The sequence below is a fragment of the Scophthalmus maximus genome, chromosome 11 (assembly GCF_022379125.1).
Source record: "Scophthalmus maximus strain ysfricsl-2021 chromosome 11, ASM2237912v1, whole genome shotgun sequence".
NCBI classification, from domain to species: Eukaryota; Metazoa; Chordata; class Actinopteri; order Pleuronectiformes; family Scophthalmidae; genus Scophthalmus; species Scophthalmus maximus.
Window position 1 is genome coordinate 5946522 of NC_061525.1, and position 27989 is coordinate 5974510.

General features: G+C 43.0%; 1 protein-coding gene across 1 annotated transcript; it reads right to left on the reverse strand.

The window, feature by feature from the left end:
* Positions 1-25: 25 nt before the first annotated feature.
* On the reverse strand, positions 26-27960 carry eml2 (EMAP like 2). Its single transcript, XM_035622694.2, is given in 23 exon segments — positions 26-1077; positions 1080-1196; positions 2300-2430; positions 2515-2610; positions 2807-2894; positions 3230-3327; positions 3489-3577; positions 4254-4321; positions 4488-4619; positions 5117-5242; positions 5344-5498; positions 5821-5920; positions 6165-6299; positions 6502-6597; positions 6734-6844; positions 7054-7123; positions 7896-8045; positions 8441-8570; positions 9298-9326; positions 15957-16058; positions 16372-16489; positions 17001-17231; positions 27783-27960. Coding segments are annotated over 23 exon segments (2553 nt in total). The 5' UTR covers positions 27856-27960; the 3' UTR covers positions 26-969.
* Between the last annotated feature and the right edge of the window lie 29 nt (positions 27961-27989).

Genomic DNA, 27989 nt, shown 5'->3' on the forward strand with positions numbered 1-27989 from the left:
GGAACGGATGCTTTGCTCAATAGCGCTTGGGTAAAAACTTTATTAACAAAGCAGAAGGCAAGCACAGCTCAAGCTCACTTCTCTAGCACAGTACCCTACATTACCCTTCTGTCAATCGCTAAAAGTGCCACACGAATATTAATAACATCCATCATCGATACAGATAAATATTAAAATAACACAGCCACTTGGATATACTGCATAATATATATAGATTTACTCTAGAGACCTTTGCAATGTTAACAGCATCTACAGGAGGGTAGCCTCAGTCATGCTCATTCTCTTATATTGTAGCGCCCTCTAGTGCCGTCTCAGCACAGTTACAGTAGTAGTACAATCAGAAACACAGCAGCTGACTAGGAGAAGGGCTCAGGACCAAACCGCCACTTTGTACCATTTACAGTCTCCAAAAGCAATCTGTAATACTCACATTATGCACCTTAAGAGTTTGGAAGTCAGGCTGAGGGATGGAAAAGTGTAGTATGAGAAAGGCAATGGGATCATAATGACTATTGTAAAGGGGAATACCGCCTATTTTAGGAGTTCTAGCAATTGAGGAGCTAAAACATGCAAACACACCCGTCCCTAAAATAGGTGGAATTCCTGTTAAAGGTGGTTAAGATAAATACAGTTTAGGCACAGTTAGTACTAATGCTAAAGTCACAGGTTTACTATGTGTCATTAGCAGCAGGCTGCCAGTTCCATTCCTGTTGCACTTGTTGTTTTATTTTTTTTCAATTTATCTATATATTAATATTTTTTTGGGGGGGGGGGGGGGAGAGAATTCCCTTCCTGTGTGGAAGCAAGTGGCTTTCTCTACATTCTATTACAAAAAGATGGAAACTAAATACTATTCCATTTATTACAATGAATACTCATCATCTCATCTGGTGTGAGGTGTTGGTCGATCTATTTGTTTGCGTTTTTGTTTTTTTGAACTTCCGGTAGGCACAGAGGCGTTGCTGCCCCCTAGTGGCAGGAGGATAAAACAGAGAAGACGAGACAGGGGGTCACACAGAATGCTGCTCCCCCGCTTGTGGGGATTAGAGATTGCGGACTGATTGCCTTGACTAGGCGACCACCCACTGCAGGACGCTGGTATCTTTCCCGCCAGTGGAGATCAGGTGACTGTCGTCGTGCAGGAAGGCAACGTTGGTCACGTGACTGCTGTGGCCACCGTACTCGTGGCTTGGAGCCTGTAAATTTGGGCAGAGCAGAGGAAGGAAGTGAAGTGATGAAGTAGTCAGATGCTTGACGGTGAAGACGACAAAAGGAGGATGAGCTGTTAAGCTGCTATACTCAGCATGTGATGCAAAATCACCTAGATCATATACTGACTGGTAATAGGGAGAACAGCGCCTCTTTCATTCCCACTCTGTGACACAAACACTTACACCACATAACTTTTGTGAGCAGGTAGAATCGCCCTTGAGAGGAGCTGAACCGAATGATAGTCACAAACTTAGACTGTCAGAATCTGGCTTTGCAAGTTCTGGAGTCATTTAGAACTGTAGATCAGTTAAAAAACTCTGAAAATATCAAGAATTCTGAACGGAGTTTAGCGTGTTTGTTCAGCAACAGCACTTGGATCATATGGACTAGACACTGACCAGCCATGTTTCAGTTCAGTGAGTAGGCAGTTGGAGCTCTGGTCAAGCAACTGATAGACTTTGTTGTCTGCACATGAAAACAACTTAACTGCTCAGACTCGGGGCTCGACAGAATGAATTAACACTTGTGGCTGCAGAGGCATCTTTTATAGAATTGTTTTTACCTGCTTTTGGTTCAAATGTGTGTAAAACTGTTGTGATGGGTGTTTAAAACAATACCAACAAGTTGTAACTATTAACAGTGTTTGTGTTAATTGCAGCCAGCTTTGTCTGAGCAGACGAGTAAGTTTACATCTCCAGTTTAAATGGCTTTAGGTGGAAAATTGGAACTTGTTAAAATAAATAAATCAACAGCCTACATGTGTTTGCGAGCACAAAAACACCTGGAAGAAATTGGGCGCATTATGCTGAAGGTCTGGTGCTGATCTCACACTGCGACGTGTGGTTGAGTATTTTGTATTTCTGCTGAGCTTTCATTGTGTTCATTAACACTTGATTACGATGTGGGCAGAGGACAACAGCGTGGCTGCTCGGCTTTGGAGGTGGAACTGGTTAGTGAGTCAATTCTAAAAACAGTTGAGGGATGGATTGTTGGACGGCCGCAGGTCTTAAATATGTCAATACAGAAGTAATGTGTGCATACAAACACACAGGCACTGATGGTGACACTGTAAGTGAACATGACTGACCCTTGGTTGGGAGCAGGGGAAGGAGAACAAGTGCACTTTGCCGAAGTCATCGGCAGAGGCCAGCAGGGATCCATCGTGTGACCTGCACACAGCGTTGATGTCTGTGCCGTCTGCTCCATCCGGCCAAACTCCTGAGAGAGACGGAGGGAAAGTGAGTTAGTGAACGAGTGAGGAAGAGGAAGAAATTCAGCATCAAGTGAGTTTTATCAACCTACCAAAGGAATTGAAGGCCAGAGTGCAGGTGTAAGTGGCCCACTCCAGGTTACGCACCGTGTCCATGCTGGTCACATGTTTACCACTGGATGCCTCCCCTAAAAAAATAAAATTAAAATAAATAAATAAAACTGTCATCATGTTCTGTGATGTGTGACAAAAGTCAAAATGTCACTTTAACACTTATCCGTCTCTGAAACACAAGTGCTTTGAGTTCACGCATTTTAGCGTTGACGATAAAATCAAAGGGTGAGATATTAGTGAATGTGAACAGAGACAAGAGGGACGACCTACAGAAGAGGATCTCATAGTCCCCTGAGTTGGTGACGAGGTACTGGCTGTCTGTCGACCAGTCCAGATGGGTGACGAAGCTGGAGTGGCCCTGGGGGAGAAGGAGAGCACACCAGTGTTCATTTTAGAGAAACCGTGACTGAAATCTCCCTGAAGTGTGTTCACATTTTGTCAAAACTGCGACGCGATCCGATGTTTGTTCTTTTAATGTTGGAGGGTAAAACTTTGATTTCATACATAAAGTAAAAGTGAAAATCATATTACACAACAAAGTCATCTTTCAGCGTCAGCTATGTAACAGAGTTGTACACCAAGAGCCCGCACCGAAATGAAACTGCTGCTGCTGCTATAACAAATACATTTGTTTCAGACATCTGAGATATGAGCTGTGAATAAAAGCTGGTTATTTTAGGAGTGTTCACTCACAGTGCATTTCCCCACGCGGCTGTACTTTCGGCCATTCTCCGTCACCGCGTAGATGTAAACAAAGTTGTCATGGGAAGCGACAGCCAGGAAGTTACCATCTAGAGCCACATGGTTCAGAGAGTTAACAGCGCTACTGGCAGAGGAAATACTGTACTGGACCACGGACAAAACAGTGCTGTTACACCAGCTGCTGTGTCAGTGTCGAGCGTTTGTGTATATTATGGATTTGGGTCTGTGACGTGAACAGGGGGTGTTTTACCTGGAGAGTACCCGACGTTGGATATTATCTCATTGCCGTCTGTGTGCATAGAAACGAGATCCCTTGTGTCGGTGTCCAGCACCAGCCACCTGCAGCATACGTGTACATCAGAAATCCATGGGGGAAAAAAACCCTTCACAAGTTCACTGATGCCTTTAAGTTGCTTGACCAACAAATGGTCCAAAACCTGAAGACATAATTAACTCTATATAAAGCAGTAAATCAATGCATTTGAGGCGATCGAAACAGCAAATGTCATGTGTGCCTACATGACCAGACAATGACATTTTTACTTTGAGTTTACCAACACATTGGACCCAAAACACACAAGACACATTACGTGATTGACCGTTATTGTTGTTCATTACTTTTCTGTTATATGACACATATACTTATTGATGTATAAATATCAATCATGTCACAATTGTTTCATGTTACACTCCTAATGTAACATGTTTCCACAGTATGAAAAGTAGAATATCTATATCAATGCTCTGCCACAGCTGCATAATTTTTAAATATTATACTCCATACTTCTTCAGTGTATATATTTCTTAGCCTGAAACAGAGGCCTACTACCTCATTATTAATTTTATTTAAACGTTTAATTGACAGTAGACTTATTGTGTTCTATAGCTTCAAATGAGTTTCGCTTCATGTAATATTAAGTGAATTAGTCAACTTGTGTCCACAATGTTGTGTTTGTGTGTAGTTTCTGAATTGTAACTGTGGAGACAAAACGTCTCAGACGTTTGAGAGGCCGACCTTCCAGTCATGGTCCCGACTGCCAAAACAGCCCCGCTGGGATGGAAACTTGCAGACCTCCCCGGATCCTGCAGCAGAGAAAAGGACAAACTAGTTTATTTCATTTGAATTACCTTATTATAAAATTGCCTAGTTGCCTCCTTTTGTTAAATTCTTTGTTATGTTCAGGTTCTGTCAAGTCAGCGCCTAACATCACAAACATCCCAAACAAAATTTTCCACTCCTCCTCCTCACGTCAATAGTCTTGCTCCACAGGGGCTGATGGGAGTTGGTGTCCCAGAGGTGAACCTGTTTGTCCTGGGAGCAGGTGACAAACTGCTCCATGGAGGGATGAACATCCAGACCCCACAGCTCATCAGTGTGACCCTGTAACACATCGCGTCTTAGTCAGTACATCCTGTGAGTACATTCTATCAGTATTCAACTGGACTTGTGTGTGAGAACAGAAAATGAGAGCAGGTTGGAGAAGAGGGCAGAGAGACAAAATCTTTTATTAGTAATGTAATGTAATATTAGGGTGTCCTGAATGATTTGTCTCTACTAATATGAATATTATCTTTTCTTTTCATTATTGTTCTGGATGCTTAGAAATTGTGAATAACATAGTAATTGTTCATTTTTTACTTTGTCTATTTGTAGGATGACTTTGTAACATCTGTCCAGGAACTACAGATCAAAAATCGCCTCTTGGCTAACTCTGGCACATTTACAGCAATGTTCATTAATGCCTGTTAAATTAATACATTTATGTCTGCACTGTAAATCCCTCAAAAAGTACAGTCTATCAGACAGATCCTCCTGTGTGTCCTTAATGATAATAATAATAATGAATAATACCAGGACCAGGTTAATGGTGCGTGTACCTGTACAACAGGAGTTAATGTATCAGGGAAGGCAGCTCTGATGATGGCGTTCTTGGTGGTTCCAACAAAAAGCTCTCCTGGTTTTCCTTCAGCCAAAGCCCGAACAGGACCGAACGGCTCGCCCACCTGGACGCACACACAGCACACAGGCTCATGAAAAGACCTTTTCTTTTCAGGATTATTCTGTCATCGTGCTGTTTGAACACAGGGCAGTTCAGCACTCTTACCTCCATCTCAGCCTGTTTCCTGTAGTCGTGGTCCCACAGCACCACCTTGCGGTCCTTTCCCCCACCAGACACCATGGTGCCATCCTTCAGGACACATACAGAGAATATCCCGCCCTCGTGGGCGCCCGACACCACCTGGCTGATGCGGTTACCGCCTGTCAATCAGAATGAAGTTTTTTAACTTAGTGAGAAATACTAATGAAGAAACCTGTGATTCAAGGTTATGAAAATATTATGATTTAGCACAACATGTTTTTAGGCTACCTTTTAGTAGTGCCACATAACTGGAAAATTGATTTCATGTTCCTTTATCTCTACTGTTTGCTTTTCAGATATCAAGTCATGTTCTTTAATGAACAACATCTCTGTCTTCACAGGGAGCAGCCAGGGTTTTAGTGCTTGGAGATTTAATCTTGGTACAATGGTAAATATCTTGGTACAATGGTTTGGGTTCAGTAGGTTTAATCTAGATTTTACCTTTGGCCCAGACATAGATGTTTCCGCTGGAGTCTCCTGTAATGGCATCTCCATTCTGAGCAAACGCCACACACAACACATACTTTGGTTTCTCATGTTTCTAGGGAGACAGAGAGACAGAGAGAGAGAGAGACAGAGAGAGAGAGAGAGAGAGAGAGAGAGAGAGAGAGAGAGAGAGAGAGAGAGGAGGGGATTTACTGCAAGGCCGTTGGAGACTAGACAGTGTTCAATTTAGCTTGCTGCACCTGATTAAATAATTTAATTTTTTCACCACAGCAAGGTTTAATGAGATTATTCTGAGATAGGAGGGTGTGTTAACAGAGCAGCTGTTAACATGTTCATACTTCGAACAGGCCCTGTCGCTTGGTCAGAGTGTTTCCCTCCATGGTCCAGAAGTTAATGTGAGACTTTCCGCAGGTGACAATCAGGTTGGCGTCCATGGGATGGAACATGGCCCCCAGTACAGAGTCATTGGAGCACTGCAAGAGACAGGAGGCATGAAGATGTAAACATGAATCACTACCAGGTTCATTTTTAACATTACAACCCTTTTGTCTGTCCTGGTATTCCATACTGTTTGGTTGTTTTAGTTTCAATCCAGGAAGTACAGTAATATCAATAATGACAGAGTTGCATAAGTGGGATAGGGGTCAGGTGGTGTAAGGTGAAGGATCAGGATACCTTGACATCTGCCAGTTGTTTCTCCTTCTGCCAGTTCCAGACTGACAGAATATGATCGTTGGCATCGTCTACAGCACAGAGGAAGGCGCCGCCATTCTGAAAAAAAATTTTTTTGAAGTATTCATTAGAACCAGTTAGGGTTAGGTTTAAATACATAAGGTTTACAAAACCCACCATTAAGTACTTCATTGAACTTTGTGTCTAACCCTCTACAGGATATGAAGCTGCTCACCGACTTGGAGAAGGTCACACATGTGACTGCCCTGTCAAACACCCCCATCCCGATCACGTGGAGCGTGTTGAGACTCACAGAATCCCAGACACGAACGTGAGGAGCCAGCAGCTGAACAGAGAAGACGTGACGGAGATTAAATGGGACCAAAAGCATAAAAAGTATAACAAAAAAATTGGATTAAAAAAGGTAAAAAACGTTTCAAAACCATTCGAATTTACAAAAGATTTCAGGCCTCCTTTAGGGTAAAACTATGTCAATGTTGTCTCTTTGAATAAATCACTGAAATGATGTAGGGGGAAGAGTAGTTTTCACTGTACCTTTCCATCTTTAGAGTTGCCAGCCATTTGCCCCGTTGCTATGGTAACCATATCTGGATGTACACTCAGGCTGAGAAGAGAAAAATGTATGATTACCTCTTCTTTTCCCCCCCAATTTTTCAAATGGAGAAAGGTGTAAACTCCTGAAGGAGATGATCCAGACTCAGGTATCATATTACTGCTGATTTATTGACAGACACCGTTTTTTGCCTCTGAGTTCAAGGAATAAATCAGGAATAGCAAATCTCGAATATTATTGACACATATATAAGATATATAAGATTATATTTAAATCAGTAAATATAATATTAGAATATCTAAATTCCTTTGATTTATAATTTGTTTTCCCAATGCATATAACGTCCATCATTTTGTGTTTCTAAAAACAACATAAAAGCTACAGTGGTTAACACAGGATCCTTCTCATAGAGGAGGAGGAGGATTCAATATGAAGGCGTGGGAGAGAAGACCACAATTGTTTCTCTGTAGAGATGAGTAGCTTTCCCAGAATGCCCTATGGGGGATACAGTTTGTTTACATCCCAGTGGCTCCAGTCACAGAGCTCATTCAGGATGTGCACTGGCGCTCATCGAGTAAACCAAAACGCACATTAATAAGATTAACACAGTCAGCTGCATGAAGCTGTCAGTGGCACAAAAACAAGAACGACGAGAGGAACGGAACCGAAGCAGTTTGAAACTTAAAGCATTGAAGTTCACGAGGAAGCCCCTGGTAAACCGGACAGCTGTGAAATATCTGAGCATGGAAAAATGGGGACCGGCATTTTGGGTGGTATTTTGTACAGTAGTATAGTAGTATATAACAGTCACTGTTTATATCACCATTTGACATCATCGTTGTGGCCCAGGTAGTGTCTCTGCTGCTGCTCCTCGGTGTTGTACAGCACCACCACAGAGGCGTTGAAGTAGACGATCTCTCCTGTGGGCAGAAGGTAGAGGTTGGAGCGGCAGTCGCGACCTCGGTAGCCGTACCTGGTCCATGCTTAAGTTAGGGAATCAGACAGGCGGAGCTGGACATGACCACCAGGCAGGAACACACATTATTCTTATATCAGAAGTTTAGGTGATGTTTTTTTTTGACTACACATGGACTGAAGCTTATTCTCCTTCAGCAACTAATAACAAATAAAAGGCTTCAGGTTCAGAGCTGCATCTTACAGAACAAAGACTTTACAAAACACACCAAGAAGTTAAGAAACCCTGACACAATTTTATATCATATCAAATTAACTGCAAAATAACCCGAGAGCTTTAGGTTTTCACTGTCTCCCAAAACAGATGACTGATAATTATTACTCGAATGTATCCACAATCCATCCACTCCATCCGTCCCCCTCTAAGTTACCCCCTCCCAGTTTGAAGGATACACCCACTGCAGCTTGAGCTTGCGGTCAGGGAGCGCCCCCTTGTGGTCCAGGCTGTAGCTCTCCCTCTGCTGGTCAGGGATGTGCATGGTGACAGGACGACCGCGAAGGAACATCCTCACGTAGCCGTCCTCTGGAGGAGACGAGAGAGGGAGTTCAAAAAAAAAAAGAAGAGATGGGTGTGAGAAAAGGAACAGAAAAACAAAAGTCAAGTCAAGATTCAGGGACAAATGGAAGTTTGGTCTTTTGACAACTGCATTAAGTGAAGATTGTGAGAGTTTGTGAGTTTGAGGCAAATCGTCAAAGACTCCTACAAAAATATATATAAACCTGAGATTACACATTATCTACAGTGTATTCATTGGTTATGTTCTCTTTCGTTTATGACATTTGATCTTATTTTTTGGACACAGAGGAAGACCCTTGTTAGCTGTAATGATCTGACAATCCATAATCATGGGTCTGCAAAGCCAATCCTTCACCAACCTCTGATCAATATGGATGTTTCAGAAAATACAAACACAGCTACAGATTTTAGTTCCTCCTTCTTCCCAGCAATAACTGCTGGTATAATAATGCTTCAGAAGTCAGTACCTCTGCTGAAGACAGATTACTAAAGAGCGCGTTAGTTTTTCAAGAGGATGCTTAATACTGCTAAAAAGAAATGAAAGCTCAAAATGAGAGTAATAAAAATCCTTTCAGACTACTGTACCTCACCCGCTCTTAAAGACTAATTGAGTATCACATGACAGAGGCTATCACCCTTTTTATATCAGATTCAATTAGAGGACAACACATGATGAATGCAAACACAGAATTACACACAAACAAAGCATCAGTAAGGTAAGAACCCCTCTTACCTGCATTGAGGGTACATTCTTTGGATTTGCTGAAAAAGAAAAAAAAGAGAAAATTACTACAACGTCTCTTGTGAAGCTTGATCTGAAGCATAGGATGATTCAAGGTCTTTCATCCATGATATCATGGTCACCCATGGTCTTGCGTCAGCAAGCACATCAAACAATACACACAGAATATATTAGTATTGAGTAAAGCCACTTGGACTTTGTACCACGATCATCGGGCCTTCCAGTGACATACTGAATTATTTATCCTTTGCTCTACATGCTTTAACCTCATGGCTCGGTTTCACAGTGGCTGAACAATAGGGATGTTTGTGGAAGAGCTGCAGAGCTCACGGTCACTGGGAGCCAGCTCTTATCCTCCTGCAAGTTTGTTTGAGCAGACATGCTCGAAAATATCGTAAACTGGAATGTTCCGCATCCACCAAACATGTGGCCAGTTCATTTTGCACATGGCGAGGATTTATACATGTAACATTTCCAGTGAAGAAGTGTGTGAAACATTTCACTGTCAAAGGAGAATATGTTCACAGAAAAAAATAAAAAGCATGGGAGGGGCGATGCATACTATGCGTGTGCTTTACAGAGCTCTACCCCAATCAGGCCATGCAAACTTTGGTAGGCAGCTTATCCTACCATATGATAATAATTATTTATATTTTTTTAATCTACATGAGCTTTAGGTACTTCTACAGTCCAATAAGAGGCAGAGATAACACGAAAAATTGATACAGAAACATTTTTGAACTATGCATGACACCATTTTCTGTTTTTTGGACCTTAGTTCCGTTGACCTTGACCTTTGTCTGGGGGGTTCAATCAGAGTCAAACTCCACATTTGCCCCAGTGCTGATGGCAAGTTACCACAGCCCCAGGTATACTTCTTTGTTACAGGGCGGGACACAAAGCTAAAGACTCACTTCAGATTTTCTTTCATGAATAAAGAAGTCTTTAATGTGGCTGTGCACAGAGGAAGATAAAGCCAAACGAGTCAACAGAGCAAGTAAACAGACAAGTCCTATTATGTGTGTATCCACACATGGGTGGTGACACACAGTGAATGAAGGGCTCACGGGAGGATCAGTGAAAATTCTTTAGGGTTACCAGACGTGACATAGAAAGGCTGTACGTGTCTTTATGAAAAAGTTGGATAAGTAGTTTAAATCTTAACTGACGACCAGGGATTCGGCCACTTTGCCAGGATGCATAATCCGACCTGTCACTCAGGACCTGGAGCTGCCTCCTCAGTTTCCAGCAGCTGAGCTACAGTTACAGCTACATCAGCTGAACATTTCCACCGCTGAGCCTAACCTGTCAGGACGCTGTCAGCCAATCGGATTATGAGGATGCTCGAAAAGCGCCGTCTCGGCTGACAGGCGGATATCGCCACGGCAACAGCAGTAAAAGTAAGGCTTGATAAGATAAAGGTCTCTTCCTGCTCAGCAACAGGAGAGTGTGAAGTGATGTTTGAGAAAACAACGTAGCAGCAGCAGCAGCAGCGTGGACACTGCTGATTTATTCTGAAATGAAAAAGGCAGAACAGGACAGACAGTCTGTTCTCTGAGAAAAACAGCTGGGACTCGGTTTGTCTCAGGGGTATTGGTTCTAAAATCCAAAATGCGTGTGAGAGAATCACATTCCAGTTTCATGACATTTCACTGATCTACAGTTGGTGGCTGTAACATGTACAAAAAACGGAATGAGTGGATGTAAACAAAACGTGATTAAAGATATTCAAATACAAATAGTTTTCTATGCATTTATGATGATTGACATGTGTTCCAATACTTCTGTTAGACCTCAAATTATACAGAGTGGGTTTTGTTTCGACGCTCAAAGTGAACTTAAATATTGATCGTTATCAAGTGAGTTTCACAGGAAGCCTTTAAGAACCAGGATGAGCCGTGTGTCTACTTCTCCTGACATTTGTTTAACAGGGAGGTACCAGGAAAAGCCTCACAGTCTCAGTGTCTCTCTGAACAAGTCCCATCACATCGAGTGAAGTGTATGCATCAAGTTTTTTTTACTAAGCAGGTTTGCCACAATTTGTTTCACAGATCAACAACAGAAGAAGAGAGGACACAAATGGGTCATCAAAAAATGCCACATCAGATTAGGTGCGTTTCAACCCAACGTGAAGCATCTGAGAAAGATTAAAAGACGGACTACAGAGTGAGCAGCCGACTGAGCCGACTGATCTGAGGACCTGACTGTTGCCGTCTGTTGTGTCTCTGGGCAGCCGGAGGCGACCAGGCAGCGTTGGCTCTGTGAAGTAACCACATAAAGGCCAGTTTGTCTCTTGAACTCCGTGTGTGTTTGGTCTGCCAGTAAGTTGAGGTGTGGCCTGGCTCTGGCCAATGAGCGAACAGAGATTGATCCAGAGCCAGTAATTAGCACAGGGCATTGTGGGTAACTGGCAGTGCCCGTGTGGCTGCAGGCCGAGTCAGCAGGTTTCCAGGGAGAGGGAATGCACAAACAGTGAACTCATTAACATGTCGCGCTCAGTGTCTTGTTGGAGTTTTTCTGCCCGCCTGCCCTCAGAGAACACAATGTGTTCTCATGGGACCCAGAGTGGACTGCTGAGCAGCACGGCCCTGTCAGTGTTCCACTGAGAAACGCTACAACATGTACGAGTTATGTAAAGTGCCATAACAATTCCTTGATTTTTCCTTAAAATTCACGCTCCACCAAAACTTTAGCTTGGGCCTCACCACAGGGCACAGAGAAAACAGAAGATCTGCAGGTGATTAAAAGAGCCTTCAACCAGCAGACAGATAAAATACTAAAAGAACTAGAGAACAACACAGCAGCAGTTCTGCAGCAGTGAAATATCTTCCCAGTCTTTGTAAAGACGTATCATAGCTCAGGCCTCCTAATCTCAACCACCCACTCCTGGCTGGTTGCCTTTTTTCGACAATTTTTTAATAATATTAACAGTATTTTTTTAATCTGTCTACATTGTTCAAACATCATTTCAGTGCCTTGTGCTTGTGCTTGCTCATAGTATGACGGTGATGATGCTAAGTGGTTTGCAAGGTTTCCCTTGTTAGACACGTATATGTATGCATGTACGTACAATCAATCAAGTACTATTTGTCTAGTCTAATATGCGCATTTTTATAATCTTTTTGAGGATTCAGCTGCCTTTTTTTTCGACCACTCGATGCGTGAATAAATTTGTCTTAAATCACGAGACATGATTTGGATTAGTGTCCGTGCTTCATACAGCTGGGAGAGACTGCAGTGATGCAGGCGGAGGGGAGAGTGATGGGTCGTAACCCCATGAACCGTGAGAGTGGTGGGAACAGTCGAGTGTGCGTCCATTGCCCAGTCCATTATGACTGAAGTACTGCAGTGGCTGAGCTAATGGACACAGACACAGCTTCACATCTTCACTCAACTCATACTGAAGCTACACAAAGAGCCTGGACTGTGGTCAATTTTACATCAGACTAATCCACTCTGACATCATGGTGGTAACAGACATACTGGACAATACAGTGTGGAGCAGAGATTTTAGATTCAGCTTTATTCCAGACACATCCCTATCAGTAAAGAGAGAAAGAGACAGAATGTGACGGCAGAGGATTTGATTTGACTAAAAGGAAAAGATCTCAATCTTTTCAACCTGATGCAGAGTGGTTGATACTTTCTTTCATCAGAATTTGCATTTGCACTCATTTATTTAAAATCACATGTATAAAATTTGTTTGTGGTTCAAAACTGTCTGTCCAAAACAGAGAAACAAAAGGAGAGAGAGCGAACGTGATCAAAATCTTTTCCCTATTCATGGAATTTGCATTAATCCATACTAGTACGGCAGAACTCAACTTTGTCATGAGATTTGAGTAATAACCCCTTGACTTTAAATTTATATTAATATTGCAGTCTTTATATTAGATGAAATGAAAAGCAGTCATAGTGATGCCAACTGGTTTATTGGGGCAAAACCTGGTTTTAGTGGCACAAAATGCACCACTGCAGTCAGAGACAGGGTCAATGTATTTGTTGCATGTGAAGCAGGAGGTGCGATCAATGTGATCAGTGTTTGTGCACGCTGAGCAGAATTGGTTGTCGTAACATCAGTCCCGGAGCTGCCTCAGCCGACTGTCTGAAGTCACAATGCCGCAGGGTGTTCACGGAGAAACTGTCTCTGCAGCATGTTGTGTAGACTCTCGTTGTGCAAGAAATTGATGAATTCATTTGAATCCCTTTGAAAAGCCTCAAAGTTCATGTTAATCAAGGCACAAATGTGCATCACCCGGGCGGGTAAAACTGCAGGAGGTGATGTTAAGTAGTTTGAGTAATATTCTGTCCGTCACAGCAGTTGAGCGACAGAACTGCCGAGCACAGTGTGACTGGTCTCCTGTCGCTTCACGTTCACTCATCCCTTCCATGTGTGCGTTTCACAGCTGAACATTTCCCACCATCATTAGACGGCCAAAGACAAAGGAGCCACTGATGACACATGAAGAGGCAAATACATCTGTTCAACATGTGTGACATTTTGCACCGCATTTAGAAAAAACAATTCCTTATTGTTTCCGTGAAAGTCACATGTCCTTTTCCGAAGCAGACCCAAACAATCCAACTGGAATTCAGTATCACCCGAAGGCTTTTTAAATCAACTGCAACATCTCGCTTTCATGTTTGAACCCAACAATTAAACGACTGATTAAATGACTTATTCTTCTCAGGATTATAGTAATTAGCATTTTGCGTGTTCCTCTCTTCCTTTTGCCAATTTAATCTGTGAACCACTCACACAAATGACTCTTCTTCCTGTTGCAGGCACTGTGCGGCAGCCCCTCCCCACAGCCACCCACAGCCCCCGCAACTTCTGCATCAAACAGTTTGCGTGACAACAGAATTTTATAAGACAACACAGCGTCCTCGAGTGGTTGTGAAGCCAGAACCAAGCGACTGACTGCTCACTTTGTTTAAATGGAAAGGAAGGCGGGGAAGCATGAATGCATTTCACCAACCAAGCCACATTATGTAAATGTAAATATTTTGTTAAAAAACAGACGAGCTGGGTGTGGCAGCCAAAAGCACTTTCATGAATTCATCCTGTTGACTTTAAAGGCTGCATACAACACAAAGATTAAACGTCATTCTTTCGCTTTGAATCAGCAAGAGCACGATCTTTACCCCTACATCCCCACAGCCTCCCGCTCTGTCGGTCAATCATTGACTAACTGTTGTAAAGTAGTCGTTTACCTGGAGGATCTCTTCATGTCTGCGAGCTTTCCGTTAGAGCGGCAGTCAACAGCGGTGAGCAGTCAGAGCCGTTCCTGTCCTGTTCAACTGCCACAGCAACACACCAACTTCCTCCTTCACTCAGCAAAGTTTTAGCTCTGCCCGAGGAGGCCCCACCATCCAATCAAAACGGGTTTTCCTGACCGAACAGACCCACCCCCTCTGCCTGGTAACCACACCCCTCCCCCCTTTTACCAAGAGCTGCAGGAAATCTGATCCAACAGCAGAAAGGAGAGGGCAGGAGAAAGACACACGTGTTGTGTTGCGTCGCATTGCATCGCATGGATACTTCGCTGTCCATCGCGCTCACAGCTGCGTCACCACGGAGACAAACAGCCTGTTTAACTGTTAAACGAAATCAATGTTTACACCTGCGAGTTACGGCAGAAGCTCCGACTGTGAAAGTGTAACGGCCTCACATGATGCTGAGACACATCAGGCAACACTAATTACGTTCATTACTCGTCGTCACTAATTATGATGATGATGATGATGATGATGATGATGATGATGACGTGCAGAATCTGTCTCTGTCCTGTTTTCTCTCTATCTATCTCTAGCGCGCATTCTCCTCACACAGTCTGAATTATTCAAACTTCCTGAGTGGTGAACTCTGAACCATCAGTTCTTGAGATTATTATACAGCGACCGCAGCAGCAGCAGCTCTCTCACTGAAGACTGAAATACCATAATTAAAATCAGATACAGATGCTGATTATTCATAGAGCTTTCAAAATACTGCAATAATTTAAAAGCAACAAGAAGGTGATGGTCTAAAAAAGTTAACTTAAGAAATGTAATCAGATATCAAGTAGATATCTCAACATCATGGGCTGGGTGACTTTTCTACAGCTAAATGTAAACTTCAATTATGTTTAATACTCCATCTCTCCATTTTCTGTACCTGCTGTTCACGGTGGCTGGAGCCTATAGCAGCATGCATTGAGAAGTAGCCGCACCTATCATAACTTCCACGTGTGGAGTGCTCTGATATTGAAAATCTGATGTTATAAATATAAAAAAATGCTCTGCTGCTTTAAACTGAAGCAGAGGACTTTTAAAATACATGTGGCAGCCACAGTAACAATTGCTCATGAGAGTATGGGTTTTCTATCGGCCTCTTTCTCACTGTTTGTTCAGATGACAATCTAAGCCAGTGACACAGTAAACTCCTCCACAACCCTGGTGACCACCATGACACAAACATGGACTGGATATAGATGGTTTCATGTAACACTGGAGATAGCATTATTTCTTCTCTGTTACTGGACATCGGCCTTTGTGCAAACTCATGGCCGTTTTGCTGATTGACTGACTGATTTATCTGTTCATACATTTAGAAATACGGTGTAAAAGTTATACGAGTTACACCGCCCAGCAGAAACAAAACGTGTTACCTCTTGCCACCGGTGGAGCTGCTGGATGAGGTGGTTCGACTCCGACTCTCTGCTCCCATCTCTCTCCTCACCAGGGTGAGACGCTCTGTGGACTGACTCTTTCTGAAGGCGACAGGAGAGGAGGAGTCATACAGTGTCATTACTGTACTACCCCTCTTCTAACATCTACGCTTCAAGGCCAATGAAGATTTAGAATCATATAAACAGAGACAGGGATGACGGTTAAGAAGTAAAGTTTAGACAAATGTTTAGTAAAATGACAACCAGTGCAAACAACAGCAGCAATGTTTTCATCACACTAAAGTTGTGTCCCCTTATCCTCAGTGCATGTAAAGTGAGAATGCATTGACAATGAGGAGAAACCTGGAAAGTATAGACACATTTGTTTGAGGCGGCTTTCCTTTCTTAAGTATACCTCTTAATGGACTGCAGCACTTCTTTCTTGGGAGAAGAAGGGGAGGACAGCAGGCGTTTCTGTTGAACGTAGCCATTACTAAGAGGTCTGGAGGGAAGAGCCTGCAGGAGTTGACGCACTGAAAGGTAAAAAAACCCCATCATCATTAGCCTCATTAAAAAAGATAAACAGATGACATTAACAATTTATGCAGAGCCAAATGTCAAAAAAAAGGATCGTAGACTGCCCCTTTGTACTGTACAGTATATTAGTTGGTGTTGTCCCTGTGCTAACTAGATAGTGAAACTTTAAATTTGCAGTGTTTCTAAATCCATGTCATTCCTAAATATTTTCTATATTTGACATTAACATTAAGTGTGTATGACCATGACTCCCAGATGTCCCCACAACCCACATCTTTTCAGCAGTGGTTCATTTTTCTCTGGTGAAAATGTGTATTTTCACCAGTAAATTCATTGTCATGCATTGTCTTCACCAAAACAATGAGGTGTCGTGTTGATACAGCGACATAAAAACACCAAGAACTAGTTTAAGCTTTACAGAAACACTGATGACACACGATGACCGGTTAACTGACGAGGCACGGGGGGCAGGACCATCGTCCACTTTACCCCAGTTGTCTTACTTACCCTTGGTAGGCGGTGCTGAGGCTGTGGCGGCCAGAGGTCTCCTCCCAGCAGCATGGACGCCTCCTGGATGCATCCCCAGGCTCTGCTCCTCGCAGTAGCCCAGCCGGCGCAGGGCGTCGGCCAGGGCCGCTTTCAGCAGCTGGATCTCATCTTCCTGCAGCTGGATTCTCTGCTCCAGGTGGGAAACCCGGTCGTCCATGTCCATGTTACTGCTGGCCGACACCGTGTCATCTGAACAAGGCAAGTCAGAGAGGAGAAACTGTAGTTTAAAATTGAGTTTGACTGACGATCATTTTCATAATCGATTAATCTGTCGATTATTTTCTCGATTAATCAATTAGTTGTTTGGTCCATAAAGTGTCATGTTTCCCAAAACTCCGAGATGAAGTTTTGTTTAGTCCACACGCCAAATATATTTAGTTTACTGTCATAGAGGAGCATAGAAACCAGAAAATATTCACATTTGAAGAGAATTTTGTCTGGCTATTGCAGATTCTTATAATGCTTAAGGACTGAGTAGCAGTATAGGTGTGTGATGCCTTAATTTAATTATTTATCACTTATTACAGTAAAATGGAAAAGAAACTAATGTGTGGACTAGTGAGTGCTGTTTTTCATTTTGTGATGGCCTGAAAAGCCATTCATTTATCTCTAATGTCAAGGTTTGCTGGCAGTGGAGACCCAAATGCAGACACAATTACAATGAAGTAGCTTTTAAGGAACACAAAGAAGTAGAAGCAACAGGACACGACCAGCAGGTCCCCACTTACATAGATGATCTGATTCTTTTTTCTTATAGTGAAAAAAAAAATTGGAAAAATATTCTTCACAAAAATAAATTTAAATGTTAAGATGAGTTAACCAGTGTTTTTTCTATTATTTTGTCCATCCAATTTCAATCAGTGAGGTTAGGCAGTGATGTCACAGATGACATCGTCCAGAGATCGAAGGCAACACTTGCCTTTCATCGATGATGACATTATCTGTGACATCATAGCCTATGTCTGAACCGGGTCAGCTATCAAATCACATTCTGCAGAGGACACAAGTCAACTAGCATTTGGAAGACAGTTTGAAGTCCGAAGAATCTAGAAAGCATTTTGACAACTCTTTTTTTTTTCTGGAAAAACTTTGTATACAAAACCGACATCGACGGTAGTATGGAGGAAGTGTTGGTACAAATAGGGGATGTACTCCACAGCGAGAACACCAGCTACCAGATAACGGGCTTTAACGGAATGGGAGCTTTTAGCCAAGTCGCAAAATGTGTGAACTTGAACACGGACGAGGTAGTGGCAGTGAAAATACCCATAGAGGAGGATGATGATGAAATCACCCAAAGTGAATTGGCAGTATTAGAAACGGTCAGGGCTCTTGACTCTGACCGAGACGACATTGTTGCATTCACTGGAAAATTTCCAGTTCCATCAAGTCACTTGTCTGGTCTTTGAAATGCTGGACAGGAGTCTTTGTAACCTGATGAAGGAGAGAGAGGGGACGCCACTGACTCTCGAGGAACTCTACGAGGAGGTAAATGCTGTCAAGTCAGCAGTTTCCAAGAGCTTTATTCACTCGTTCAGGAATTTGGAGGATACAGTGAAGAGATACCAGGAAAAAACGCACGATCTTGACCATGAGGATAGGATGGCATCCTTAAACCTCCTCAAATGTTGCCTGCGTCCCAGTGCTGAGCAGGGATTTTGTCCCAGGGAAGCCCTTAAACACCGCTTTACCACAATGGCTCATCTGATAAGAGAAATGGAAACAAAGTCCGACTCGTCAGCAACTGACACAGCTACTCCCACTCAAGGAGAGCCAGGAGCGGCCATCCGTCTGCCGGTTGTCAGTGAACCTGGTGTTGTTGATTCCCTGGTGGAAGTTGACATTCCAACTGACAAAGCTGCAGCCTCCATTTCTTCAAAAGACAGCGATGCAGCTGCCATCAGACCGGTTGATGCTGGGGATGTCAAGACTGGACCTGATGGAACCTGCTGGTAGAAACCACTGGAATCGATCTTGACATTTTTTTGGCAAAATTAAGAAACATTTGGTTTCTATCTTCAAATGTTGCAGGTGGTGAGGATTTACTCCGGGTGCTGCGGTTTCCTCACGCATTGATCATAAACAATTAATTCAAAATCAAGAAAGCATTGAAATTTGTAATATTTTTTCTCTAATCATTTGCTGTCAGAATTGTAAATACAGAATTTTAAATATTTCAGAGTATATTCTGCTGATTAACAAGTTAAAATGTGTCTGTTTCACTGGATGAACAATTTATTAAGACACACGTTTAGTTTCTTCCTTTAATACAAGTCTATATCCTGTATGACACTAATACATTTCAGTGAGTTAACACTTCAGAAAACCCAAACATTTGACTGATGGGTGAGCTTATGCAATTGCAGAGATAGAGATTCTAGAGAATATTTGAATATGTGGACACATGTGGTGAGTGTTAAACATATCTGCTATACCAGAGCTGCTGCTTTGTCCACCGATGGGTTTGAGTTTCTCAGGGGGATGAGAGCAGACAGGAAAGTTTACTGGTTTTAATAATTTAGACTCAGAGAGAAAGAGAAGAAAAACAACACCAGACACCAGCCTGGGTGGTTGTTTTGTTTGGACAGTGTGGAAGGAACTGGAAAAAAAAGAAGCAAATAAAAGAGGATCTGTCCACAGAGAAACAAAGCTTTGTTTTCTTCTATCCCGCCCATTCTGACTTGAGGTTCCCCGTGGAGTTTTCAAACACCACTTGGGTCATGGAAGAATCGTTTTAGCTGGTAGGTCCTCATTATGTTCAAATTGTTTGCACCATGTGCACCAGTCTGTGCCAACTGCAGAGGGCAGTAATGCAAAAGTAAGAAAAACACAGTTAGCTCATGTAAAACATGAATGTAAATGATGCAGGGTTTGAAACACTTGAAAATAACACTTCCTGAAGATGATAAAGAAGAAGGAAATTCATTCAGCATGTGTGTTTTGCTGGACACAGTGGGTTTGGTTAGGAAATACTGAATGTAAACACGAATATATATAACGCAACCCCACAGCGTCCATTTATATATTTATATATATGCATGTGTACTTAAGGCAATATCAGGACTCTCATACGCTATACATTCACTTTTGTTTCTTAAATTAATAATGAAGGATCATTGCAGTTTAACCTTCTAGAGGCAAAATGGCTTGAATCCAACGTAAAACAATTTTAAGAATGTTGAATTGCTGTATATTTATTTATTTGTAAAACATAGAAATCCTTACTACAATTCTTGTGCTGCTGCTTATTCCAGCTGCCTCACACACACACCCCCCCTCCCTCCCCCCTCCGCCTTCATTCCTCTCCTCTTGAACTCTGTCCAGCCTAATCGTCCACCATCCTACCATGACCCCATCACATGGTGGGCGGCCAGATTATATAATGCAAACGGCCTGTTGCAGATTATTAATCTGAGGCTCACGTTAACAGATTACAACCTGATGAAGTCAAAAACAAGTTTGGTCAGAACATCTCATCCTAAATTCTATCTGCTAAATAGACCCCATCTGCTCTGTCATAGGGCCGGCTCTGCAACCACAATGTCCTCATCATCAGAAATACAGGTTTTCATTCATGAGTTACACCTTTCGTACTCTTACACCACCTGAGGCAGAAGGTTTCATCTTCTTGAGCCATAGCCACATTCCCTCGCACGCACTGGCCTTATATTCTCCACACAACTATAGAACAAAGAGCTAAAATTATTCAAATTTAAATGTAATTGTAATCTAGATAGTGCCAATGTCTCAGGCTACATGGAAAATTTAAAAAAGCAAACGCCAGTAACACAGACTCTTAAAATCATATTTAACGATGAACTTCCTTCCCTGTCTTCCCTTTTGGTTGGTTTGTCAGCATTACAGAAAATCTGCTCAACAGTGGTGGATGGATGAAACTTGGGCCAAGACAGACCCCATTCAATTTTAGTCCAGATCCGGATAGAGGGGCAGATCCAGAACTTTTTAACCACTTTCTTTAATGTTGCAATTTTTTTTTGATATTTTCACCGTAATGCATGGATCTTGATGAAAGAAAAATCTTTAGAAGTGTGCAATTTGGGGCAGCTTGATTGAATTTAAGTCCTGGGCATCGGCGGTGCCATTCTAATTTTTTATGTAAAGGTCACAGTCATGTTGAGACCATTCAGAGCTTTGAGCTGCAGCCGTGAATGGTATTGACATTAAACTTGCAGTGAAAGAGCATCACACTTCAGCACTGCAGGCTGAGCTTGGGTACACAAGGAGTACTGTTACTGTTACTGTATCAAATCTCGCAGTCAAATGAGACAGGAAGGAGCCACAGGGAAATCAACCTTTACATTTACATACAGAAGAGAGATTTGCATGGCAGGACTGTCGGACAGAACAGCAGCATAATCTCTTGTTGCCTGAAGCACTTATCTTTTTTTTTTTTAAATCAACTTTAATTCCTCAAACTTTCTGTTAAATTATCCAATGCAGTGATTAGGTTGGTTTACCCCAGACAGAGAAAAATGAATTAGAAACAGTTATTAATCGAAGTATAGGAGAGAACAGATTGTGGGTGGGAGGAAAACAAGGGTCAAAGAAACGGAGGAAGGAGAGAGAGAAAGAATGATTCATTTTTTGTGGTTTCTAGTACACTGATTTCAACAGAAACAGAATGAGGAGGCGACGGGGGGGACACAGCCGCAGAAACCAAATGAAAGTCATGGAAGACACACTGTCAGACAGGAGATGTTCTTTCTAACCACATGCTCACGTAGACAACCGTGTCGTGAACGTAATTGTTCACATACTTGCCTATGTACTACACATGTTATGGGAGGATACCTCTAAGGGGCACCGCATAGAGCTCAGGGAGCAACAGTTGCACCAACTGGTCTTTACTGCTTAGACCAGTCCTAGTTCAGACCAGTCTTTAGACTGTACTGAATGTCAGTTGCACCAGCCAAACTTACGACTCGATTTAACTAAGCCATGGTCTTAGCAAAGGCTCATTCATATGAACGCCCCATTTTTGCCAATAGACAATAATCCCTGTGACTGTCGATGGTCAGTGATTTCTGACTTTTTTCTGCTGAAACAGAAAGAGCAGATCAGACCATGGGCATATGTGTCCTTAAGGAGCCACCAGAGAATAGGTCATGTCATGGACTAAACTATTGCTGACCCATGCCGTTGGGCCCAGCCCTGCACGGTCAGGGTTGCACTGTCATCCTAAACTGGACTGAAGTACTAATGTTAGAAATTTGGCATTAGCATCCAACCCTTGGATGCCGACTTGCTGAATTCTAGTCTTTTGGCATGCCAGTTTGTTCAGCGTGCATGTTTAACATGCACTTGTAAGTTTAATAGGATTTTTTTTCTTCTTTTTTCTAATGTGTTACCTATGCTGCACTGAAAAAAAAAGAAATCCATCCATTCTGGCATATGCCGCATTCAAAGTGAAGTGATGTTAGGATGCTAACTCATGGTGTGTTATGTTTGAAACGTGAACTTTACCGTCCTTGTAGGGAATCTTTTACTTGCAGTCTGGTCAAACTCACACAGACCTGAACAAAAAAAATAAAAAAATAATAATTTGATATAACCCTTGAAAACATATCAGCATGTTAACATTACCACATTTAGTTTGTGTTGTAACATGCTATCACTTTCAGTAGCCAATCAGAGTATCATTTTTCACATTTATCTTATATGTTTAATGTACCATGGTGGAGAGAAAGAGCAGGAGAGAAGAAGGAGAGAAGGATGCTTGGGGAGAGAGAAGAGGAAAGAGTGAGAAAGCAAACAACGATGGAGAGATCAGCAGGGTTCACCTTCATCTGTACTGCCTGAACACCTGTTTAAAAACAGACTGACGGGCCGGCTCCTTTTCAATTTGCCCTTGAGTTATTACAGTCACAGACTTGTGCACATGCACACACAAACACACACACACACCATAGCCATGAGCGTTATTCTGTTGCTGTCTTTATAAAACCAGAGGCCACATCCATTTGATATTCACCAGGCAATACACGCACAGACACACACACATTTTGTATTACAAGCTAACTTCCCTCTCCATCCCAACACCGACAGACATTACTGTAAAGTGTTACTTGAACACCACCTCGCATTAAACAGACATAGCTGCTGTCAGGAAACAGAAGTATGACAACAGAGAGGAAGGACGGTGCTGGTGGACAAGAGATAAGGATGGATGGATGGAGGGGAGGAAGAAGCAAAGGAGGAGTCAGAGGGAAGGATGTAAAGATATGGATGATGAAATGCAGAGGGGGTGGGCCATGTGCCGTCCAGAGGGAGACGGCGAGATGGACAATGCGCAGGGCAGTAAGGAAAGTGGAGGCTGCTGATATGTTCATGGTGCAGTGAAGTGATGATGCAGGTGGAGCTTGTATCGCCTACCTGCCATCGTGCCACGCTGAGTGCCTGGTCACTGGTCCTGTCAATCAACCAGTCAGTCAATCCACAGAGCAAACACTCTGTCAGGTTTTCCACTTGCTCTCACTCTTTCTCCCCTACAGGCTTTCTGGACTCTGCCTCCCTCCCCCTCCCCGTCTGTAACCAGTGGTCGATCACTCTCTCTCTATCTCTCTCTCTCTCTCTTTTACACGTGCACAGTCTCTCTCTCTATTTTTCTACCATCCTCTCCTGCTGAACCACTCCCTCCTCCATCTCCAGTTCCTGCAAACTCCATCGCTTCCTGGACCACCCCCTCCTCCTCCTCCTTCCTCTTCGTCCCCTCCTTCAATTCCATCCCACAACCGCCTAATCCACTGAACCGAGCCAGAAGGGGAGGAGCCAGGTTGAGGGCCACACACACACACACAGACACACACACACACACACACAGACACACACACACACACACACACACACACACACACACACACACACACACACACACACACACACACACACACACACACACACACACACACACACACACACACACACACACACACACACACACACACACACACACACACACACACACACACACACACACACACACACACACACACACACACTGCAGCAGCAGCAGCAGCATCAGCATCTCTACAGCCAGGCACCACCAGGAAGAGACTACGGATCAATGACACACACATTCGCTCACTCACAAACACACATGAAGGTGACGGACTCTCTCTTACAGGTCTGACAAATAAAAACACTGCCGGAGAGCAGGGACATTGTCCCAAAGACCAGGAAAAACACACAAATGTCCACATATCTTGTCAAATGGGTCACGTGTTCCTTCACAAAACCACAGCAGTTTATTTTTTGGTCGTGCTGCCAGAATCGTCCACACGAGCACCAAATGCACATTAATCCACAGCCGAAAACAGTTCTCTGAAAAAATACAGTGTCTAGTGATTTCAGAGATACATTGTGAGTGACGTAATGAGTAGGATGATGACCAGTGAGTTTGAGGCAAATTAGCACACTGTTGTGTCTTTTTATGGGATGCTTTTTTTTAAATTGGAGAAAATATTAAAATAAGAGAGCAAAGCCACACACGTAATATTCCATCCATCCATTATCTATACTGCTTTTTCCTTATAAGGGGTCACCCGGGGGGGGGCAGCATACAGAGACAAACAACCATTCACTTCACTCTCACACCTATGGTCAATTTAGAGTCTCCAGTCAACCTAACCACAATCTGCACTCCTGTGGGAGGAAGCCGGAGTAACTGGAGAGAACCCGCGCAGACACGGGGAGAACATGCAAACTCCACACTGGCTCTTGTACGATCTTGGATTCTCAACCAGGAACCGTCTTGCTGTGAGGCGACAACCTAAGGGGGACGTTAAAAAGAATGAGCCTCCAGCCATATCTGTAGGACTTGAAAACCTTATTAAACCCAATGGGCAATTTCTTGTTTTACAATCCCTCATTTCACGAAAATCTTCTCTTCAAACCTGGTGGGTGAACTGGAAGGTCTTTCACCAGACTGTAGCAGAGCACTACAGCAAATTACTGCATCTACAGTAAATCACCGTGCAGCAGTAGGAAAATGCCGTGATTGACAGCTCTTGTTGCTGCACACTGAATCAATCATCAGCCATTTTCAATTTTCGTTCTACAGCTGAAAGAACACTCTGTACTCTGCATGTACGGTTTTGTGCAGGTTGTACAGCCTCTCTTCAGACTGTGAGTGTGTTCCTGACTGTGTGTCACTGTGCACTGTGTTAACAAGCTGCCCAGAGAGAACTGGACACACCAACAACAGCTGAATCTCTCGACCCTGCCGACACCAAAGAGGCCGGCGGCTCGGAGATTAGTGAGCAGTTAGCAGTTTAATCTGTGAGCACTGAGAGTTACCTCTTACTGCCATTTGGAGCTGGGTTCTTTTTGCATAGAGCAGATTTAAATCATTTAAGCAATTCTTAAATGTTTCATTTATAATATCTTTGTGCTAATGTTAAAAGATCAGATTTAAAATATGAGTCAAGGGGCAATGGTAGACTTCAGGGGTGACTGGAAAGATAATTCCTTGTTGTTTGTTTTAAGCAGCCCGGAGTCCCAGACGGGTGGAGTTTACCTCAGCAGGATTAAGGATTGATATAGATGAATGAAGGCTGTCTGCACTGGAGAGGCTAAACTAACTTAAGTCTATTACCCTACATGACACATCAGACCGCGCACCCTGCACCTGAGTACAATAAAACTACAGTATACAGGGTGTGTGTGAACAGTTTTTGGCTCAAGGTGTGACCGAGGGGGAGATCTGATGAGCGTGGAGGAGCTCTGGTTACAGTGACAGCACAGATGGTAGAGGGACAGACAGAATGAAAGAAAGGCAAAGAGAGGAAGCAGATGGAAAGACATAAAAAAAAATTGAAAAACGAACAACGTCGGTTTATTAACGCTCACTGGGCAGATGCTGTACCGCCGTGATCAACATGCGAGACAAGGCGATGCTTTCAAAATGCAAACAGGATCGACTCTGTCGCCCTGTTCGCTCCGCTGCAGCACAGCGCAGTGAGACACCTCTGCACCGTTTCCCCGACTGACTCCTTCTCTGGTCTTGTTCACACTTGGCATCATAATCAGCACCTATACCACAGTTTAAACTGTTTCCAATTTTTGTATCATAATTCAAAATTTAAGAGCAGCATTTCAGAAATGCTTCTGCTACGGGTCACAATCCAAAATGGTGGCCATTTTGGAGGTTGGGGTCATACAGAAATGCCCCGATGAAACGTTCCTGAATCCCTCCCGGCTCGAGGGGTTATGAAGATAAAAGGCTCCTCTTTTCTTAAAGGCATCAGTACAACGTCTGTAAATGTCAGGAAATGTCAGTTTTCCTACACTTGTGCAGACCTTAATGACCAGTGACCTTAAATCCGTTTAAGTCCTCGACGTATCCTAAACTGGCACTAAACCCACACCTCTCTCTCTCTCAACGTGAGAACATTTGGTGCACAGGATCACAGCATTACAAACCTCAGTGATCCACCAGCGTGTCGGAGGACGACTGTACGAGGATAAGCCTTTAAAATAAACTGATCTGAGTGAAAGAAATAATACTGGTATTCTGAATGTATTAAAATGATCACATTCATTCTAAAATATCCTCCAGAAGTGGGGACAAAACAGCTAGTTAAAGTTAAATAGGAGATCCTTGATCAGTTCTCCCTCTAACATCTTATACCTTATTCTCTCCTCGTGAGCTCGGCTTCAGTGAAGCTCAGTTTTATTTTAACTGAAGCTGTTTGGGGACCCGCAGGGGGCTTTGGACCACAACACCCACCAAATGGTTCACATGGCACATATCCTTGATAACAAACATCATGGATCAACAATCACACTCCCATGACCCCTCGCTGTCTCCCCACCTGCGCGCTCAATATGGCTGTCTGTGCAGTTGATGATAAGGCAGCAGCGGAGTATTTGCGTTTACATTAGAATAAAAGCAGGATGTGACAAACGTAGAGACACAGAGCGACAGGATGGGGGAAGAGAAAGGCAAATCAAACTGCCAAATGACCATCAGAGATCATTGTGTATTCAAATCTGCAAAATAGATATGAATGTGTGTGGCCTTAACAAGTTTGCCCATCGTGATGACACACCGCCACCCCCTTAGAGTTACAGGCGACGAGCAAAAAATGTGTTTACAGATGGAGTTTAGAAGGTGTAGACTGAGAGGAAGGTCACAGAAAGGAGAAGCTCCAAGTGATAGAACTCATTTCTACAATAAAATCATTGAAATTACAAAAGGAACTACAAAAAAATAAAAATAAATTGATTAAACTTAATTAAATACTGGAAATAGTTATAATCTTCTTCCGCACTGTAGAAACACTGAACACATCCACCAAAAACCTGAGCAATCATCTATCGTGTTCTTTTTTCATTTAACTTCACACACAAGGTATCATTTGAATGCATTTCCAAAACGGAAATGAAAAACCTAAAAGTCGTGAAAATGAACCACAAACATAAACTAAGCTTGCGTTGCAAGAATATGTCAGATGATCAAATCTATTGCATTCCTATACGATGCATCCAATCAGAGCAATGTGCAGTGTCAAGATATTTCAGCTGGACAAACAGCTGGGAAATATTTTGTCATTTTCTTCCCACTTTCCATTCATGGATATATCTTCATATACATTTAGTCCTTCATGCCTACACCTAAAGCCCATTTCGGGTCGCATTCCAAAATAAATACATGGACTCTTGGGAGTGAGCGGGGAGCTCGGGTTGATGTGTGATGGAGTGAGTCGAGATGCAGCTCACCGTTGTTGCAGTACTGTAGCAGCAGGTTGGTGCTGTCGCACAGGCTCCCGCACGAAGCGATCCTCTCCGACATCCTTCCCTCCTTCTCTCTCTCTCTCTCTCTCTCTCTCTCTGCGGCTCCCCGCTCACTCCGGTCCTTTGTCCTCCTTGTCCTCCTTGTCCTCCGTCTCGGGCTCCTCTTCACGCCGTCACCCCTTCCTTCCTCCC